The following is a 21,919-nucleotide window of genomic DNA, read 5'->3' as shown; positions in this document are numbered from 1 at the left end:
CTCTTTTTGCAGTGAGGAAGAAGTTTTGAGTTCTGAAACTTACAGTATGTTTTTATAGTACAGTGATTACTGATATGGCAAAAGAACATTTTATTCCTCATGTCAAGACCCTTTTAAAGTAGTGTTCAGGTTCAAAGCATGTTCAACTCAAACAGCAGCATTTGTGGTGTGCTGTTAATTACTACAGAAAATAATTTCAACCTGTTGCACTGATTGTAAAAAGTAAAAACTAACACTGTCATTCGATTAAAATATTGAATTACGATTAATCGCAGAAACTGAAATTTGGCTCAGTGATGATCTGGGGGTGCTTCAGCAAGGCTGGAATCGGGTCTTTGTGAAGGACACATGAATTGAGCCGTGTACAAGGTTATCCTGGAAGAATACTTGCTTCCTTCTGCTCTGACTATGTTCCCCAACAGTTTTTCCAACAGGACAATGCTCCATGCCACACAGCCAGGTCAACCAAGGTGTGGATGGAGGACCACTGGATCAAGACCCTGTCATGGCCAGCCCAGTCTCCAGACCTGAACCCCATTGATAACCTCTGGAATGTGATTAAGAGGAAGATGGATGGCCACAAGCCATCAAACAAAGCCAAGCTACTTGAATTTTTGCAGCAGGAGTGGCATAAAGTCATCCAACAGCAATGTGAAAGACTGGTAGAGAGCATGCCAAGATGCATAAAAGCTGTGATTGAAAATCAGGGTTATTCCACCAAATATTCCTTAAGTTAAAGCATTGGTATTGTGTTGTTTAAAAATGAATATGAACTTGTTTTCTTTGCATTATTCAAGGTCTGAAAACACTGCATCTTTTTTGTTATTTTGACCAGTTGTCATTTTCTGCAAATAAATGCTCTAAATGACAATATTTTTATTTGGAATTTGGAAGAAATGTTGTCTGTACTTTATAGAATAAAACAAAAACATTTAATTTTACTCAAACATATACCTATAATTAGTAAATCCAGAGAAACTGATAATTTTGCAGTGGTCTCTTAATTTTTTCCAGAGCTCTGTGTTTGGGTGTGTATGTATGTATGTATGTATGTACAGGTGCATCTCAATAAATTAGAATGTCATGGAAAAGTTCATTTATTTCAGTAATTCAACTCAAATTGTGAAACTCGTGTATTAAATAAATTCAGTGCACACAGACTGAAGTAGTTTAAGTCTTTGGTTCTTTTAATTGTGATGATTTTGGCTCACATTTAACAAAAACCCACCAATTCACTATCTCAAAAAATTAGAATACATCATAAGACCAATAAAAAAAACATTTTTAGTGAATTGTTGGCCTTCTGGAAAGTATGTTCATTTACTGTATATGTACTCAATACTTGGTAGGGGCTCCTTTTGCTTTAATTACTGCCTCAATTCGGCGTGGCATGGAGGTGATCAGTTTGTGGCACTGCTGATGTGGTATGGAAGCCCAGGTTTCTTTGACAGTGGCCTTCAGCTCATCTGCATTTTTTGGTCTCTTGTTTCTCATTTTCCTCTTGACAATACCCCATAGATTCTCTATGGGGTTCAGGTCTGGTGAGTTTGCTGGCCAGTCAAGCACACCAACACCATGGTCATTTAACCAACTTTTGGTGCTTTTGGCAGTGTGGGCAGGTGCCAAATCCTGCTGGAAAATGAAATCAGCATCTTTAAAAAGCTGGTCAGCAGAAGGAAGCATGAAGTGCTCCAAAATTTCTTGGTAAACAGGTGCAGTGACTTTGGTTTTCAAAAAACACAATGGACCAACACCAGCAAATGACATTGCACCCCAAATCATCACAGACTGTGGAAACTTAACACTGGACTTCAAGCAACTTGGGCTATGAGCTTCTCCACCCTTCCTCCAGACTCTAGGACCTTGGTTTCCAAATGAAATACAAAACTTGCTCTCATCTGAAAAGAGGACTTTGGAACACTGGGCAACAGTCCAGTTCTTCTTCTCCTTAGCCCAGGTAAGATGCCTCTGACGTTGTCTGTGGTTCAGGAGTGGCTTAACAAGAGGAATACGACAACTGTAGCCAAATTCCTTGACATGTCTGTGTGTGGTGGCTTGACCCCAGCCTCAGTCCATTCCTTGTGAAGTTCACCCAAATTCTTGAATCAGTTTTGCTTGACAATCATAAGGCTGCGGTTCTCTCGGTTGGTTGTGCATCTTTTTCTTCCACACTTTTTCCTTCCACTCAACTTTCTGTTAACATGCTTGGATACAGCACTCTGTGAACAGCCAGCTTCTTTGGCAATGAATGTTTGTGGCTTACCCTCCTTGTGAAGGGTGTCAGTGATTGTCTTCTGGACAACTGTCAGATCAGCAGTCTTCCCCATGATTGTGTAGCCTAGTGAACCAAACTGAGAGACCATTTTGAAGGCTCAGGAAACCTTTGCAGGTGTTTTGAGTTGATTAGCTGATTGGCATGTCACCATATTCTAATTTTTTGAGATAGTGAATTGGTGGGTTTTTGTTAAATGTGAGCCAAAATCATCACAATTAAAAGAACCAAAGACTTAAACTACTTCAGTCTGTGTGCATTGAATTTATTTAATACACGAGTTTCACAATTTGAGTTGAATTACTGAAATAAATGAACTTTTCCACGACATTCTAATTTATTGAGATGCACCTGTATGTATATATATATATATGTATATATATATATATATATATATATATATATATATATATATATATATATATACACACACACACTGTATATGTACACACACTGTATATGTACACTGATCAGCCACAACATTAAAACCACTGACAGTTGAAGTGAATAACATTGATTGTCTGGTTACAATGGCACCTGTCAAGGGGTGGGATACATTAAGCAGCAAGTGAACAGTCAGTTCTTGAATTTCATGTGTTGGAAGCAGGAAAAATGGGCAGCCATAAGGATCTGAGCGACTTTGACAAGGGTTAAATTGTGATGGCTAGACGACTGGGTTAGAGCGTCTCCAAAACGGCAGGTCTTGTGGGGTCTTCCCGTTACGCAGTGGTTAGTACCTACCAAAAGTGGTCCAAGGAAGGACAACTGGTGAACCAGCAACAGGGTCATTGGCTCATTGATGCTCGTGGGGAGCAAAGGCTAGCCCGTCTGGTCCGATCCCATAGAAAAGCTACTGTAGCACAAAGTGCTGAAAAACTTATTGCTGGCCATGATAGAAAGGTGTCAGAACACACAGTGCATTGCAGCTTGCTACGTATAGGGCTGCGTAGCCGCTGACCCCTGTCCACCGCCAAAAACGCCTACAATGGGCACGTGAGCATCAGAACTGGACCATGGAGCAATGGAAGAAGGTGGCCTGGTCTGATGAATCTTTTAGATCATGTGGACAGCCGGGTGCATGTGCGTCATTTACCTGGGGAAGAGATGGCAGCAGGATGCACTATGGGAGGAAGGCAGGCCCGTGGAGGCAGTGTGATGCACTGGGCAATGTTCTGCTGGGAAACCTTGAGTCCTGGTATTCATGTGGATGTTACTTTGATACGTACCACCTGCCTAAAGATTGTTGCAGACCACGTACACCCCTTCTTGGCAACGGTATTCCCTGATGGCAGTGACCTTTTAGCAGGATAATGCGCCCTGCCACACTGCAAAAATTGTTCAGGAATGGTTTGAGGAACATGAAAAAGAGTTCAAGGTGTTGACTTGGCCTCCAAATTCCCCAGATCTCAATCCGATTGAGCATCCATGAGATGTGTTGGACCAACAAGTCCGATCCATGGAGGCCCCACCTCGCAACTTACAGGACTTAAAGGATCTGCTGCTAACGTCTTGGTGCCATATACACCGATCAGCCACAACATTAAAACCACCTGCCTTATATCAGGTAGGTCCCACTCGTGCCACCAAAACAGCTCTGACCCCTTGAGGCATGGACTCCACAAGACCTCTAAAGGTGCCCTGTGGTACCTGGCACCAAGACGTTAGCAGATGATCCTTTAAGTCCTGTAAGTTGCAAGATGGGGGACCTATCCAATATTAGGCAGGTGGTTTTAATGTTGTGGCTGATCAGTGTGTATGTAATATATATATATATATATATATATATATATATATATATATATATATATATTAGACAAAGTTAGCAAGCAATTTTATAACATTAGTCACGTTAACATGTATAATGGTGACATTTTGTGGCACTACTTTCAAAATGGTGTGCATTTTAACATTTACCCATGCGTAAGTCTATCACTTTGTTCACTCAGCTCAACGGGAAATGTTTATGTGTAAGCCCATGGTCTAGTTTTCTTGCTCTGTGGAGTTATAGGGTGGCAAAGCTTGTCAGCTTCCCCTCCTCTGCTCCCTAACTCTACTGTCTTAGCCCATGCAGCTCTTGAGCCACCAAGCATAATGCCATTCAGAATTTGCCCCTCTCTCTCTCTCTCTTTCCGCTTTCTTTATCTGTCCTTCTCTAGTTCACTTCCTATCTCCCTTGCCTCCTCTGTTTCCCTGTCTGTTCACTTTGTGTTGCACTCATGTGTTGTTAGGAGCTGCCACAGGCTTCAGGTTGTTCCCATGACACATTCAGGGCCCCAAGGAGCAAGACTTCTGCATTTCCAGGCCATACATGCCATTAGCACACCTGCTGTTCCCCCTCGGAAAAGGCGAACCTCAAAAGCTTGAGTGGCAGTTAAACTTACGAAATGCTGTTTTTTAGGTCAAGGTTGTACTTTTCCACACCATGGTACCTGGTATCCAACTTTGAAGCTGGTTCAGAGTGACCCAAGCCCGGGGGTCTGTCTGACATTCAAGCCCTCTGTCAACTTGTCTTTGATAGGATATCAACCCAGCAAAAGATTTCCAGAGACAGTTTTCCAGTAGATGGCGATATATTGCCCTTAATGCAGCTTTGTATTGTCCTGAGAGAAATGCTGACCTTGCAAGACCGTTAAAGTCCCTCAAAGTCTGTCAGTCAGAACCAGTGACCTCTACATTCCTAAGAGCTTAATGAGTACCATCCTTTATCTTTAGTTATACAATTACTCCACAAGAAATTTCAACAAATGCAGAGTCACAATTATAGTCACCACACAGTATTATAAAGCTGTTTTATTCCAAAGATATAATGAGGTCCATGCATTTTTGTTCATCATCTTTGGTGTGTTACTTAATACAAATCAAAAGTAGTGTACGTAAAACAGACATTTAAATTAGTTTAATATAAGAGGGTGACCTGACTTTTGGTCAGCATTGGTCATGACCTTTATATAAAATCAGCTGTCCAGAATGTGTGTGTTTGTGTATTTTGAGGGACACAGAGGCACAGTGGTGCTATGAAATATGATGATCAGTGAGAAGACGTTTCAAACAGATATCACTGTACATTCTTTAATTAAAAGTCTTCTCATTATCCTGCATACATAACTGTCCATAGTGTTATTATTCCTGAGATTTGCTGATTTGTTATTGCATTACTGTCCTCACTCCAATGACTTCCAGAAATCATACTGTGTGGTAGTTACAGATAGACCTATATTTTTTTTTATTTTTACAGAAATTAACACTTAATCGATCATTTGTTCTTTAATGTTGGGTCTACCAATAAATGCTGCCATTCACGCTCAAGTGAGAAACGTAGAATTTTTAGAAAGCTCTGTAGGTCCATACAATGAAGTGAATGGTGACCAGAACTTTGTAGCTCCAAAAAGCACAAAGGAAACAAATTATTAATCCATAAGACTCCAGTGGTTAAATCCATATTTCCAAAAGCAATAAAAGGTAACAGTTTATAGTAAGGTTCTATTCATTAACATTAGATAATGCATTAGGTATCATAAACAATTAACAAAATATTTTTTACTGCATTTATTAATCTGTTAATGTTAGTTAATAAAAATATAATTGTTCATTGTTAGTTCATATTGCATTAACTAATGTTAACAATTGCAAAGTTTAATTAAAAAAATGTATTAGGATATGCTGAAATTAACATTAACTGTAAATGCTGTAAAAGTATTGTTCATTGTTAGTTCATGTTAACTAATGTTATTAACTAATGTTAGAAAATGGAACCTTATTGTAAAGTGTTACCCAATATAATAGGTGTGGTGAGAAACAGATCAAAATGTAAGTCCTTTTTTAACTCTAAATCTTCACTTTCACTTTTACACCCGAAAGTCACATGTGGTGCCTGTTTAGTTTCACTTTCACATCTGAAAGTTAAAGTGGAGATTTAGAGTGAAAAAGGACTTAAATGTTGATCTGTTTCTCCCCCCCACCTATTATATTCTGAAGATATGGATTTAAATATTGGAGTCATATGGTTTACTTTTATGTTTCCATTATGTGATTTTTGGAGCTACAAAGGTCTGAACACCATTCACTTCATTGTACTGACCTACAGAGCAGAGAAATGTTCCCAAAAATCTTTGTGTTTGCTGAAGAAAGAAAGTCATACACATCTGGGATGGCATGACGGTAAGTAAATGATAAGAGCATTTTCATTTTTGGGTGAACTATCCCTTTAAGCTTAACCGTTACACCTTTTGTATAATAATATTAGTTATTATTATTATTATAATAAATAAACTATTATATATTATAGTTATAATAATAAACAAATTTAATAATAATAATAGTAAGAATAATAATTGTTATTTTTACTACTACTAGCCTGGATATTCATAATGCGTACTGCTTTCTAATGATTATGTTTGTTTTTTTTACAATACAAATTGGTTCTGCATAGCAGTTATCGGACATTGTATCTGTAGTTAATAAATATATATATATATATATATATATATATATATATATATATATATATATATATATATGTATGTGTGTATATATATATATATATGTATGTGTAGTTATTATATTGGTACTGTACATCTGTAGTGGCAGCAAAAGCAACATCTGGGTAAAAGATGAATTATACTTTTCTTGAAGACTAGAGTTTCCAAACATAGACATCCAAGTCATGAGCTTGAATGCTCTGAGTGCTTTAGCTGCATACATACCTATTAAAATATATGGATACAAAATATCCAACAAAATCAGTTCCTCTGTGTTCTTGATCTAATTTCCTCTGTTTTGTTTTCTTTTTCATTGTTTATGGTGATTGTCTGTAGCTCTCTCATTGGTCTCTAATAACTGCAAATGCAGGTATTGCTACTCTCAAAACACCATCCAACTTCTACAGTGTTCAGAAAAATAGTTTAAAAAAATGAGGTACAGTATATTTATAGCTTTAAAATACATTCGTGATGCTACTGATAAATCTGAGAAAATGCTAGCCTTGAACAACCCTCTAAATGCTCTCTGTCTGCAATGTTGGCATCAGCAACCCTATTTTATCGAATGTAAACAAATACAGTAATATCACATTTTAGTAGTGTACCCATTTTAGCTCATCTGACAGCTTTGTGACTGGCTAGTCTGCTGATGCGCAGTCCCCTACATGGGGATTAAAGGTTTTTAAGAGCTGTTCACTTCAAACCATTTGCTTTACCCCATTTAAAAAAGCTTAATCTTTTGGATGGAAGCATTCAACGTTACAAAAAAGCAGTCATCTTTTTTGACGACAATAAATATGAAAATAAATTTGCAACATCCATTCTCAAAATTGCATTTCAAGTATAGTCCCAGCTATTTCCTATTGCCAGTAGAGAGCTGTCTTTTTGTTATGGCCTCCAGTCTTTTCCTCTCTGCCTCCTCTGCTTTCTTTCGCTCTTCCTTCAGTTCTTTATATCTCCACTTGGGAATCTGGAGGAACTGGCCATCTATACAACTGCTTTTCCGCCGCACTTTCTCCAGCACGTAAGTGGGCATAGGTGCTTTGGAAATTCTCACCTTGGGCACCACCAGACCTGGTCTTACGCTGCTCCTCCTCAGCAAGTGTAAGGGAAGCAGACTGCCCCTACGGAGGGCAAGGGAGGAGGAGGAGCCATCTGAGAAGGCCTGGGGCTGCAGACTAGCTCGTCGGTCTTTGGGTTTGGGCACCAGCAAGACACAAGAGTTCTGGAAAAGACGTTTGTAGTTCTCGAGCCGCTCGGGTCCCAGGACTTTCAGGTGCTCGGCTCGCTGCTTTTTTAGTATCTCCTGAACAGCATAACGCCGTTTTCCGACACAGGGCGGGCTGCCAGGACACACGGTCTGACATGCCGTTGCGACGAACGGACTCCCCAGTGCAGTTGTCATGCGCACCATGTGATCCAGAACCCCATCTTCTGAAGCTTCAGTGACATTACTGATGTCAAAGAAGTTGCGTAGTGTCTCTGAAATCCTCTGAATGCAGCCTTTAGGTGACTGGGTTTTGGCCACCAGCGCAGGTAGAAGGGGCCACTCAGGCCGATAGTTGTCGCAGAACTGCTCAGGACATGGCTGCTGCATCAACCGCATGATGACAAAAGCAGTCTCATAGCGGCTTGTAAAGATGGCCCACTCTCGTGCGGTGAACTTCCTTCCATTGTCTCTGGCCTCTAGATCAGCTCCTGAAGAAGAAAGCAAACACACACTGTGAATCTGTCTAGGTCCTCAGCTTTTGATCATATCAAAGTCTTTCTATCAAGTCAGTCCATTGGCAGCCAAATTTGGAACGCTCTCGGGAGGCTATTTCCAGTCATTCCATGCAGCTCCTATCTACTTGAATGGGGAACACTGAAATCTCAAAAACGGTTGGTCAAGATTACGATCAAAGAACATATTTCAAATCAGCTATAAAATGTGATAATATTGGAATCATAAATTGTGCTTCTTTACCACATATTATGCTAAAACACGCAATTTTCCTGGCTTGTATAGCTAATGCGCATGCGCGTTAGCGAGTTGATTGATAGCCGATGTCTGTATCTTAAAGGTGATTGGCTCTTTTACCTGTAAGGCGGGACATCCTTTCAACATCTGTTGACCATTGGGTGCTAGAGATCTTGGTTGGGCGTTCCAATTTCTCCCATTAATTTAAATAGAAGTGGCCTGTCTCTGCTAAAAAGTCTCTGTCATAACCTAACTCAACATTTATAATATCTTAAAAAATAATGTTAAAGCAATTGTTGACCCAAAAACTGAAAATTCTGTCATTATTTACTTGCCCCTACACTGTTTCATGTCTGTACGCTGTTATTTTGTCTGTGGAACACCGAAAATGAATACTTTTAAGACTCTTGCCACAAGCCCAGCTGTAAATGCACAAGTTGTATGGACAACATTCAACATGACCACACAGAAAATCGTCATGTTGCAACCGTTAAATCAACCCCATTCTGACCAAGCGGCATCTATAATCAGACATGTTTGCATCAATTCAAATACATATACATTTACTTTTTCTTGTGGAAATACTGATGATGTTCAACAGCACTTCCAGCTTCAGCCACTGGGGGCACTGCTTCAAATTTCGATAAGCACAGACAAATTTTAGCAGAAGAACTTTTGACCTACTATTCACAGAATTCACAGTTTAATCAGTCTGCTACTTTAATGATACATTCATGGTAACTTTTTTTATTATTATTTTTTAAAGCTTGACAGCCCCTGACCACTATGGACTGCTATTATATGGCAAGAGCTGCGTAATGATCCTTCAAAAATTCTAACATGTTCCACAGAAAAAATAACCACATACAGGTTCTGAACGCCATATGGGTGGGTATACAATCACACTTTTAATTTCTGGGTGAACTATTCCTTTAAAATCCACAGTGTAGATTTTAAACACGCTGTGGTATGATCATCTCTGTATGTGTTGTTTCGTTATACAGGTTTAGACCTGCAGTCTGTTGTATAGAGAGATCTGAGACTTGAGTACCTGCCAGCATCAGGGCTTTGACACATTCCACTCGACCCTGCATAGCAGCTTTCATCAGAGCAGTGAAACCATGGCAGTTCCTCTTCTCAATGTCAAGCCCAGGAAAGTAGTTGAGTAGGTAGTTAGAGATTGTGATGTGACCTGCAATTGTTCAGGTGAATTATGGAAATGCAGTCATTGTTGAATAACAACTTTTCTTGAGGGCAGTTAAAATGTTCATGTTTTCGCAACTCAGTTAACCATTTACTCAGAATTTAGAGGTACTGGTTAGTTGAACTTTATCATTACATTTCATTCACATACATTTCATCACAGACAAACTGTTACTTTTCAGGTGTGTTTTTCTGCTGTTTTATAACTTACATTATCTCTTCACTGCAAAAATCTAATTCTTAAGTTTTTTTGTCTTCTAGTAAAAATATCTAAACATCCTTAAGCCTCAGATACCCAGGCATAGAGATTCATGTATTTTTAATGAAGACACTGATTATTAAATATATGTATAATCTTGATTTTTAAGCACATTCTGCTTTGAAATGACTTTTGTGGGACTTTAGCCAGTTGTGACATTCAATATGCAATTTTTTTCCACCAAAAACTGTTGTGATACAGTTCATGGATGCCTTTAACAGCTGCGCACTGTCACTGAAAGCGTTCCTCCTGTGAACATGGATAGGGGCCCCATGGGAGTTATAGGCCTCTGGGCTACAGCCCTTATTAAGTTTTTTTTTTTTTTGTTGCCATTTTTAATATAAAACAATTTGTATACAAACTGCAAATCTGATACGCAGGTCTCTTAGGATTAACCCCTTAAACTCTGTTTAGGTACATTGTTTTTTGTTTTGTTTTTTGGCTGCTGCCTGCAATTTTTCACACCCAAATTTAAAAGCTCACTTTACATACATATAGTGAACTAATTGCAAAAACTTGATCTCATTTTATAGATTTATGTAGTGGGATTCCTTTAGGAATATTTCTTTGTGTGTGCGGACATTTTATAAGTCATTCGTAGGAACATTTAGAAAATTGTCGTACGTTCAAATCTAAGATAATTTTACGAAGGTCTTTATAAATGAGGGTGTAGGGCAGGGCTAGTCAACTGGTGGCCCATGGGCCAAATCTGGCCCGCCAATCATCTTTGTCTGACCCTCCGACTGATTTTTTTTAACAAATTGGCTCGCCATCTGAAATGCAATCAGCGGTGAGTTTAACAACGCTCAATGGCGCATACAACAGCATTCAGCTGTCATTAGTTGTCAGACTGGAGCGTGTGTTTAAGCTTTTATGGTGATAGTTTAGTTACATTGTTTTGCTAAACATGGGTTGCACCATTTAGGTGAGCATTTGATCGCTACTTTTTCAATGAAATGTATTTATGTAAATTGCTTGTGTGGAGTGCGGTCAAATCTGCAGATGTAAAAACAATTATCACCGCAGTTGTTACAGAAATGTTCTTAACCAACAAAAGAGAAATCGATTATGAAAACCGAACGTTCAAAGAAAATGCGCTGAAAAAGTTTGCTTTTATTCACTATTCTTTAAGTGTCAAACGGGCATGTCTCATCTGTTCAGGGTCTGTAGGGCTTGTAAAAAAAAGTGATAACGTGAAACTGAACCTGCAAATATCCTGTTTATACTTGGTTCTATATACAGCTGTGAGTCAGCCCTCTCAATCACAAACAGCATCAACTCAGCTTGTTTTTCTTTTGCCAATGATTAACTGCACAAAAATCTGGCTCCTACACTGGCTATTGCATGCAAATTCACAATATTTGCAGGACTATTTTTTTTCCCCCATCACTGAATAGGATACTTTATAGAGAAAATGGAAGAATAGAAATGTATTCTCCAAAAAAAAATTACATTTAAATGCGTTCCTGAGTAAACATGACAATTCTATATGACCATTGTTTCCATACGTGGGTTGATATTGTGAGAGGGCTTTAGCAGATCTAAATGTTTCTCCTCAGTTTTCATAAATAGCCCTAAAATGTTACAATTATTGATTTTTTCATAGTGAATTTAATCAAAAATTATTTGTTAGTTAAGTGTATAAGTCATGTTTGTTCTTCAGACAGATTTTACAGGGGAATTTATTGCCTGACCTTAAAAAAAATTATAATTAATTACAGTATACCTTGTGACTATTTTAATATGAATAAATGCACAGTATTAAGGGTGTTTTGTAAGTAACATGTTACATGCGATGAAAACATTTTTGGCCCCCTTCAAACCCTTGGTTTCCATCTGGTTAACCTGGCCCCTGCAAGAAAGTAGTTGAAAAGCCCTGCTGTAGGGCATCTGAGAAAGTGTTGCTTACCAGTTCTCAAATCACTATAAAAGGCTTTCTGGGGGTGTTGGTTTGGACTAAGGCTGTTTGTCCCTCTGGTAGTAAGGTGAGAAAGTACTGATGCTTACCTGCCTGTGAGGCGGTGATGAGGGCTGTATTGCCCTCGTTGTCCTGCCAGTTCACATCCAGGTGAGGACACTGGGAGAGCGCAATCACCACGTCAACGTACCCTTGGTAACACGCCACTATTAGTCCAGTCTGCAGAGTCAACACATACACACAAGGCATTACTGTCAAAAATTTTCCACCTGGGCAAGAACATTTAGTGGACGAGGTAGCTGGTGAATGTGAGGAAAAACAGGCTCAATTAGATAACTGAAAATAGTAAATAATCCTGACCTAGGAAAAGCTTTGGTCTGAACGTCAATTACAATTTTTAAACTAAGGTAGTCACAATATTTCCCATATTTATGTACTCTTCAGCCAAAATAAACAAACCTTGACAGCCAAAAAACTCATTCAGAGCAGCGAGAGCGAAGCAAACTTTCAGAGACAGCACATCACAGAGGAGAAATCCAGATAGGGTCTTAAAATACAGAGGAAATTACACTGGTCTAAACTGGAGAATGAAGCTTTTGAATTATTTTTATTCATTATGAAGTCTTATGTGTCTTAGTTTAATTAGAGTTGGATGTGTATGTTTCCTTGAACTAAATTTACTATGCGAAAGGAAAACTGTTCAGTTGCCTCTGTATGCTGCAAACAAGTGATGTTTTTTCTGAGTCCAAAATACTATTGCTACTACATTTCCTGTTGTCGCTGTTACTAAAATAAAACTAGGCTAACTTTGTACAAGCATCACTATAATTAATATATTTTTTATTAATAAATATAAATTAATAAATACATTATATACTAATATATATATATATATATATATATATATATATATATATATATATATATATATATATATATTCTGCTATATCAATCAATTATGGTTTTTTTTATGCAACTGTACTGAAACTGTGGTAACTGATATATTGGCTGAAATGATACCAAAACAAAACGCACCATGGTATTGCAATCTAATATCATTGCTCTACCATGGTACCATCAAAATACTCTTTGAATGGGTAGCTTCTCGTGCACACTCTGTGTAAAGGGGGTAAAATAAAGTAAGACATTCCACTCAGGAGACAGATTAGTATATATTAATAAATTATTTATTATTATAGATTCTGCTTAAAAAAAAAATTTTTTTACACATTTGTTAGGTCAAAGACATAAAGACATTGTTTTTTACTGCTGTATTTATCTAGGTAGGTTTAAACCTGCCTAAGTGCTGAGCGTTGCGTGTGAATTTTGAGTTCCTAGTGGCCCTAATCTGCAGAATTGCAATTAAGTATAATTACACAGTGGGATTTGCATGATGACTGAAAAGGATTTTTGCTATTCTGTTTTTACAGTTGAGGCCTCTAATATGTCTGCTGAACTTTACACAGTCAGTGTGCCCTATTTAAGTGTGAACAGTAGCAGTGTGGAGCAGTGTGTCAGCAGCCTCTCATCTCTCTGACATACAGCTGGAGGCAACAGACTAAAAATAAACCATGGACAAGTTTAATTTACACAGTCATGATAATAAGGGACAGACTCTTCCAGTTGCTGCACATCAGATGTTGGCAAAGGTGTGTGTTTGTGTGTTTAAAGGTGAAGTGTAAAAATACTTTCTGATGTCCCAGCTTAATATACAGAGACAGCTATAAGTAAGCCATTCGTAGGCCGATGTCACAGAAAAAAGTAAACACTGGCTCTGTGGTTCTATCTAAACATTGCTCTGTTTGATGAAAATTCCAAACCAGCCCAACACCGCAACAATGGCCCAACCAATGATGTGAGTTTGAAGCGGGACTATTTGCTAATCAGTGGTAGACGTGGAGTGTTAAGGAGCAAGGTCCACAGGTTTTTTTGTAATAATAGTATGCTTAATTCTTAATATATGAATAACTATGCCATTGCATAAGTGTTTTATTTCTTTTTTACTTCAGTACATCTTGTATTTAATCAATCTGGACTTTAATTCAAGAAACTTTGAGGAGGGACAAGCAGGATTTACCTAAGATTTAACCATGCAAAATTAATTAAATAAAACAAGCACAAACAAAAATCAGTAACACTTTACAGTAAGGTTCTATTTGTTAACATTAGTAAATGCATTAAGTAATCATGAACTAACAAAGAACATTATTTTTACAGTATTTATTAACCTTTGTTAATGTTCATTTTTGAAATTACAATTGTTCATTGATAGTTCATATTACATCAACTAATGTTAGCTAATACAACTTCTCATTTTAAAAATGCATTAGTATATGTTTACATTAACATTACCCAAGATAAATAAATGCTGTCAAAATTTCGTTCACTGTTGGTCCATGTAAACTAATGTAGTTAACGAATTTGACCTTATTGTTAAGTGTTACAAGTATATAATAATTACACAATCAAAAATGTTTTGTCAGGTAACGTCTAAAGTAACCTGTATTATTCAAGTCAGAAATATGAGATATAATAACTGAATTAACCTAACTAAAGTTAACACTGATGAAAATCATTTATAAGGGTCAACTGTGCTGTTTTCATGCAATGGATATTATGTAAACTATATTCAGAGATGGACTTATCAGACATTAAAATTTAATTTAGGACACTAACCTCTCTTATTCAGCATATACTTGGTTTTAATTCAAATGAAGAGACATGTTGGGGTAATCTGTGGCCTGGTTGTTTCTTAAAATAGAAAAGATTAGCCTTGTGAGCCATTGACTGAAAGAGGAGTTACAGGATTTGTCCTCTGCTTCAGAATATACTGCCTCCATGATACTTCTAATAAAAGAACAAGATTGCTCACCTTGCATATCACATTTGAGAGAGTGAAATAAGTATAATTTAAATTGCTGTACTATATTAAGCACTATTTTTAGTATTTAAGTATTACCTTTACTTACAACATTGCCTTACTTAATGTTCCTCGGTGTGTTTAGAAGTTTTGCTAATAAAAGCTCAATAGTCTTCACCTAATCTGTTAGTCTTGGGATGAAGAATTAGAACTTGTATATGACAGACTGGTAAGACAAAGCCTTTTGAAATAGGACAGGACAGGACAGGAGCAAGCTGGCCTGGATTTGATAATATCATGTCAATCTGGCTGTGAAACATTGGCATCACAGAAAACAGGTCAGTGGGTAACGGTCCATCCATCCACAGATGTGCTGTCAATGACTTGATATTGCATCAGTGCCTAGCACAAACTGATCCAGACGCATTCATCAGCTGGAAAGCCCCACCTGCACAGCAGTGTGTAAATGAAAGGTCTGGTATCTGCCAGAGTAGTTGTCAGTAAATCTGGCTGAATTTACTTCCTTGCTAGGTCTGTTCTATCTGGGGGTAGCTTAGCATTGATCTTTTTTTTTTTTTTTCAACAGACAAACATTGACAGTCACAGATTTTCAGTCACAAAAGATTGTGCTCCTTTAGTAACTTCAGTTGTATGATAAACAGGATGTTAGAGGTCATGCACATGTATGTAAGTAATGGAAAATGCAGATGGGGTTTCATTTTTCAAAAATACAGATGCCATGTCTCCAGTAATGAAATTAACAGTTCATTCAAAATTCATAGGCCTTTAGAATGGCAGCATGATAGTCTCAGTCACCATTCACTTTCATTGCACCTTTTTTTCCCTGATGCTGTAAGTCCCTAACATTCTGCATAACAACTAATTTTGTGTTCCACAGAAGAAAGTCATACAAGTTTGTTCTTTGTTTTTTTACTAGTTTTGTCATGACATTCGGCCCAGGAATGGGTGTTATGCACACTGACTTATTTGCTAATGACCTTATTCACAGCATTACACCATGCGGCGATGGTCTCAAATGAACAGAGCACATGCTGGAACAGTTAGTGGAGAAAACCTGTGACTGTTGCACTGGACTGTCTATGCAGATGAGTGATGAGAGGTGAGATAAGAGATGAGGCTGTGTAAAAAGAAACTCTTGAGATACACCTCAAAAGCATTCCACAGCACTGAAGCCACATTCTCTTAAGTCTCATTATCAGTCAATACAGAATAATAGGAGTAGATCAGCCACAATTCCATCATATTATAGCTCCTCTTTATCGAGCTTATGAAGTTATTGATTTGAAGTTTTTGAGACATTCTGTCGAATCAGAGCTTGTAAGTTGTAATGTAATACATTCTGAGCTGTTGAGGCCTCAAGCTCTGGGAGGTGATGTCACTCAGGGACTCGTTTTTGTGAGGAATTGCTAGGATTGGGCTGAAAAGTGAAGAGGTAAGAGGCTTGTTCTCATGTCACTGTGCAACTCTGTGTTATTAAACCCCAAGGCCTACAAATTGTTTGTGCATTACATGCTTGCACTGTGCATAACATCTGGTTTGCATTCACTATTTATATGCTGTAATTAACCCAGTACAGATGCCTTAGAGGTCACAGTAATCTGCTAGAATCTAATCTGAAATGAAATGTGTTTAGTGTACAAGCAAAATTGAGTGTCTAACTGCTAAATTTCTTGTAAGTTATACATAAAATTCCATAATGGAATACGTTTAAGGGGTATCTTGAACATAATAAAAATGTTTGCTAATGGTTTGGCAGTCTAAAGAGCCCTGAGATTTCAAATAAACATTGGGGACTTTTGCATTACTCACTTCTCTTCCGTTTTCATTTCACTTACTTCATATGTAATTTCCATTGTACTATGTTAATAACAGGAGAGCTCCCTTCCTCCTTAACTGAGGAACTACTGTAGAGAGAATTTGATTTCTAATTCTTTAACAAAGTCTATATGGTCACACGTTAGTATTAGTGTATCTGCCTACTGAGTAAAGGGCTGTTCACACTGAATCATTTTTGTGTCCATCTGCACTCTTTCTCTTTTGTTTTACTATGTAAACATGTGCTAGTCAGATGTCTTTAACTGTTGCACAGGTTTTTTCCAGCTGTATTTTTCAGCGTCTCATCAGCTGGAACGGCAAGTATTTTAGATGCTTTATCTTGTAAAAAAGAACGTAAACTTTTAAAAGCATGTCTTGGGACACCGCTCATGCCTTGGGTTCGGTCTGAACGGCTCCTAATACTGAGAGACTCTGCGGTGCTATCACAACATTGCTTTGTTTGCTTCAGCATCCTGACCAGCCTGAAATATCAGTATTTGCTCAACCAATTAGGTGAATTTGGTGCGGGACTATCTGTTTCTTCGATCAACGAAAGACGGGAGACTTCAAAAAAACTTTTTTAAAGCTATAGTAGCATGAAACATATAATATTGGCACTGTAAAGGAATATTCTAGGTTCAGTACAAGTTAAACTCAACTGACAGCATTTGTGGCATAATGAATGAATGAATGAATGATGAATGTTATATTTATTTAGCACTTTTCTGACACTGCACTCAAAGCGCTTTACACTGTGAACAGGGGACTCTCCTCAACCACCACCAGTGTGCAGCATCCACATGGATAATGCGAAGGCCGCCATTGTGCACCAGTATGCTCACCACACACCAGCTGTTGGTGGAGAGGAAAGAGTAGAGTGATAGAGCCAATTCATGGATGAGGATTATTAGGAGGCCTTAATCTATAATGGCCCATGGTGGAAATTTGGCTAGGACACCAGGGTTACACCCTTTCTCTTTTTAATGCCACAGAGAATCAGGAACTCTGTTTAACATTTCATCCAAAGGATGGTGCTTCTTTATAGTCTAGTGTCCCTGTCACTATATTGGAGTGTTAGAACCCACACAGAACGCAGGGTGAGAATCCACTGCTGGCCTCCCTAATACCTCTTCCAGGAGCAATCATAGTTTTTCCCCAGGAGGTCTCCCATCCAGGGACTAGCCAGGCTCAACCCTGCTTAGCTTCAGTGGGCAACCAGTCTAGAGCTACAGGGTGATATGACTGCTAATGGACTAATGTTGATAACCACAAAAAAATTTTTTGACTTGTTCCTCCTTTTGTTTAAAAAAAAAAAAGAGCAAAAAATCTGGGTCACAGTGAGGCCCTTACAATAGAATTCAATGGAGCCAATCCATAAATGTTCGAAATACATAGTTTTACAATTATAGCCACAAGATGTAAACAATACGTGTGTTAACATGATTTTAGTGTGATAAAATTGCTTACTAACCTTTTCAGTGTAAAGTTCTATCTAATTTTACAACTTTGTTGCCATGTAATCCCGCTAAATGATGATTTAAACTAGTTTACAGCTCAAATTATACACAAGTTTTAACAGAAGAAAAAATTTAAGTGCTTTTATAAAATTAAATGCTTTACATTTCTGCTTTTAAACCCTCCACAAACTAGCCTCAATCACTTTTTTTTTTTTTTTTAAGAAAAGGAGGGACAAGTGAAATAATTTTTGTGCTAGTCAACATTTTGCCACAAATGCTGACGATTGAGCATAACTTGTATTCCTTTAAAGGTTACCAGCTGGGTTAAAGGGATCACCCAAAATTGTAAATTCTCTCAGCATTTACACATCCCAGATGTGTATGACTTTCTTTCTTCTGCAGAACACAAATTAAGATTTTTAGAAGAATGTCTCTGCTCTGTTGGCCCATTCAATGCAAGTGAATGATGGCCAGAACTTTGAAGCTCCAAAAAACACATAAAGGCAGCATAAATAAATCCATATGACTCCAGTTGTTAAATCCATGTCATCAAAAGCCATATGATAGGTGTGGGTGAGAAACAGATCAATATAGGTGGTGATATGCATGAAGAATGTGAATTGCCATAAACAAAAGAAGATTATAAAAATGGAGATTTATAGTAAAGAAAAAGAAAAAGGACTTAAATATTGATCTGTTTCTATCATATGGCTTCTGTAGACATGGATTTAACCACTGGAGTTGTATGGATTAGGCTGCTTCTATGCTGCCTTTATGTGCTTTTTGTACCTTCAAAGTTCTTGCCACCATTGACTTCCATTGTAAGGCCCTACAGAGCTGAAATATTCTTCTAAAAATCTTTGTGTTCTGCAGAAGAAAGAAAGTCATACACATCTGGGATGGCATGAGGGTGAGTGAATGAGGGGATTTTCATTTTTGGCTGAACTGTCCCTTTAATGTTGGATACAATTTATTCAATTTATGTTTGGGATACAGATAGCCTACCTATGCTACATACCCTCTTGTTTTTGTCCGTTTCGTGAACTTCCTCCTCCGTTACACCTTGTCTAATCATGAGTTTCACTATTAGCGCGTTGTTATTGCAACACGCTTGATAAAACGACAGCGGCGCTGGGCTCCCCGGTGAGGGTGTCCTCTCGGAGTCTGCGAAGTCATCGTTCGGTGGATAAAAGGAGTCATCCGAGACGATACTCCTGGTATCCGGCAGTTCTGAGAAGTCCTCCAACTCCTCGAAGTCTTCATCATCATTCGACTCGCACAAGCCGAGATATTCATCATAATAATCGTCGTCGTTCGCGCGATCAGGCGCTTCCTCCACGATAGTGGGATATATTTGGGCGACATTGCCAACACTTTTAGAGTGTTTAACTTTTCCTGGAGATGAGCCTCCACCATCTCTACTGTCCGTTATCAGAACCATTTAACCCCTGAAGGATAAAATCCTCAAGTCATGCGGATCTGACACTCCCGGTCGCCTTTGGCTGCATTTATACAGGTTAAAAGCATAGATACTTCATAACGTTAAGTATATTATACTTCATTACTCTCCAAATTTAGGTTCAAATGTTCTTTGACGTATCCTCGGTGTCAAAGGCATTTCGTCTCATATGCATTGTTATTCCTCAATAATTCACCGTAATTTCTAATAAACATAATGTATACCTTCTATAACTCGTTTGAGAATGCAAATCTAGTGTTCCAGCAGCAACACCCGAAGACAATCAGAAATTCGTACACAGATATCTCCCTAGAATAAGTACTTGCAGTTCCATGAAATGTGAATTTCAACAATCTCCAGACTGTCGCAAATTCTTCGCGGGAGAAACTTTTCTGTTATCGGCACTATCCCAACAAACAACACTGAGTGGAGAAGCGCTGGACAATCCCTGAAGATAAACGAGAAATAGACACGTGTGCTACAAAACTCGCCCCATAATCCGATTATATGCTCTCTCTCTCTCTCTCTCTCTCTCTCTCTCTCTCTCTCTCTCTCTCTTCTCTCTCTCCCCACCCCACTCCTTCAATGTTTAATTTTGTCACAGTGAGTGCTCTGTAAATTAGTTCCCACAAGCCGTTATTTCTGGGAAATAAAAAGTTTTGTTTATCATCAAGGTTTTTTTTCTCTGCTCAGTGACTGTGGCAGGGGATGCCCTGTGACTACTTCAGAGAGTCATTTACAAATGTTTCCAACACAAAGACCTTGAGATTACATTCTCACATGTGTTAGTATTGAGGTCTTCAGAACAGGGATGGGAGGATGTGACCTTTAGGATGGGCAATAGATTCTCTCTTAGGGTGACCAATAGGTCTCCCTTGGTTGTTTCACCATCTGGACTCTCTTGGGACCTTTCCCCCCTCCTTTATTTAAAAAAAAAACTTTTGTTAATATCGTAGCCGGTGGGTAGTAAATAACCACACAGGACACAAAACTATATTTTGGGGGTTTTATCTGATGACTGTTAAAAATAAACATAACAAACAGTGGTCATATTGTGTTTAAAAATAAATAAATAAAGAATTAAGAGATACAAAAACTGCAATGCGAAAATGAAATACGTAAATGAAATACAGTAATAAAATATAGTTCAATGAAATACTGTAGAGGCTAATGTCAAAAGAAAATACAAACAGGGCATTAGCCTACCCATATACTTCAGCCTACATCACCTTAATACAAGCTTATAACATTACCAGCATTTTATGCATTTAAGTACTTGCTCAAACCATTTAACACATGCTTAAATCACTCAAAGCATTTTATGCATTTCTAACCAGACTTTAAGTACATGCATTTAAACCATAAAATTATCATTACACATATTTTCATATATAACACTTATTACACTTATTCACTAAACTGGAAAACACTCTGGGCTAAAATCATTAAATAAGATATGCAAAACGTGGTCAAACTCCACACATGCATTCCATATACAACCTTCAAAAACAACCCACAACAAACATTCAATTTTAACGTACAACTCTTCTGAACACACATTTAATGCAATTTACAAGCATTTTGTAACAAATTTGATATTTACCCAAAGAATTATCAAACGAGGAACAAAACCGGGCACTCTCTTGCACAACATATCTTCTTATGTCTCTTACACAAGCGTGCCGGAAAACGGGTGTCGCAAAACTCGGGTTCTTAAAGGGGCCACGTCCAATTTACAAGAAATGTCTCCACTTTGCTACAATATATATATATATATATATATATATATATATATATATATATATATATATATATATATATATATATATATATACAGTTGTGCTCAAAAGTTTGCATACCCTGGCAGAAATTGTGAAATTTTGCCATTGATTTTGAAAATATGAAATACTGAAAATGCCAGTCAATACTGTTCAATCACTTATTAAGAAGTGGAAAATTCGGGGATCTCTTGATACCAAGCCAAGGTCAGGTAGACCAAGAAAGATTTCAGCCACAACTGCCAGAAGAATTGTTCAGGATACAAAGAAAAACCCACAGGTAACCTCAGGAGAAATACAGGCTGCTCTGGAAAAAGACGGTGTGGTTGTTTCAAGGAGCACAATACTTGTTGACCCCTCTCCAAACATAGCGCTTATGGTTGTGACCATAAAGCTCTATTTTGGTCTCGTCACTCCAAATTACAGTGTGCCAGAAGCT

The 21,919-nt window shown here is 37.9% G+C and overlaps 1 protein-coding gene across 1 annotated transcript; it reads right to left on the bottom strand.

Annotated features, from left to right (window-relative positions):
• Positions 1-5,042: 5,042 nt before the first annotated feature.
• LOC127434770 (ankyrin repeat domain-containing protein 33B-like) lies at positions 5,043-20,099 on the bottom strand. The gene is made up of 4 exons (XM_051687733.1): positions 19,262-20,099; positions 12,180-12,309; positions 9,762-9,902; positions 5,043-8,448 (listed from the first exon to the last, which is right to left on the bottom strand). The coding sequence occupies exons 1-4, from the start codon at positions 19,682-19,684 to the stop codon at positions 7,604-7,606; spliced, it is 1,539 nt and encodes a 512-aa protein (XP_051543693.1). The 5' UTR covers positions 19,685-20,099; the 3' UTR covers positions 5,043-7,603.
• Positions 20,100-21,919: the final 1,820 nt, after the last annotated feature.

Source organism: Myxocyprinus asiaticus, chromosome 44 (assembly GCF_019703515.2).
Source record: "Myxocyprinus asiaticus isolate MX2 ecotype Aquarium Trade chromosome 44, UBuf_Myxa_2, whole genome shotgun sequence".
Taxonomy (NCBI): Eukaryota; Metazoa; Chordata; class Actinopteri; order Cypriniformes; family Catostomidae; genus Myxocyprinus; species Myxocyprinus asiaticus.
This window is presented reverse-complemented; position numbering and strand designations above follow the sequence as displayed.

Coding starts and splice junctions, on each gene's coding strand:
- LOC127434770 (XM_051687733.1), bottom strand. CDS start 19,684: ATGGTTCTGATAACGGACAGTAGAGATGGTGGAGGCTCATCTCCAGGA. Junction 12,310..19,261: donor AAACGGACAAAAACAAGAGG/GTATGTAGCATA, acceptor TTGACTCTGCAG/ACTGGACTAATAGTGGCGTG. Junction 8,449..9,761: donor CAAAGCCCTGATGCTGGCAG/GTACTCAAGTCT, acceptor TTTCTTCTTCAG/GAGCTGATCTAGAGGCCAGA.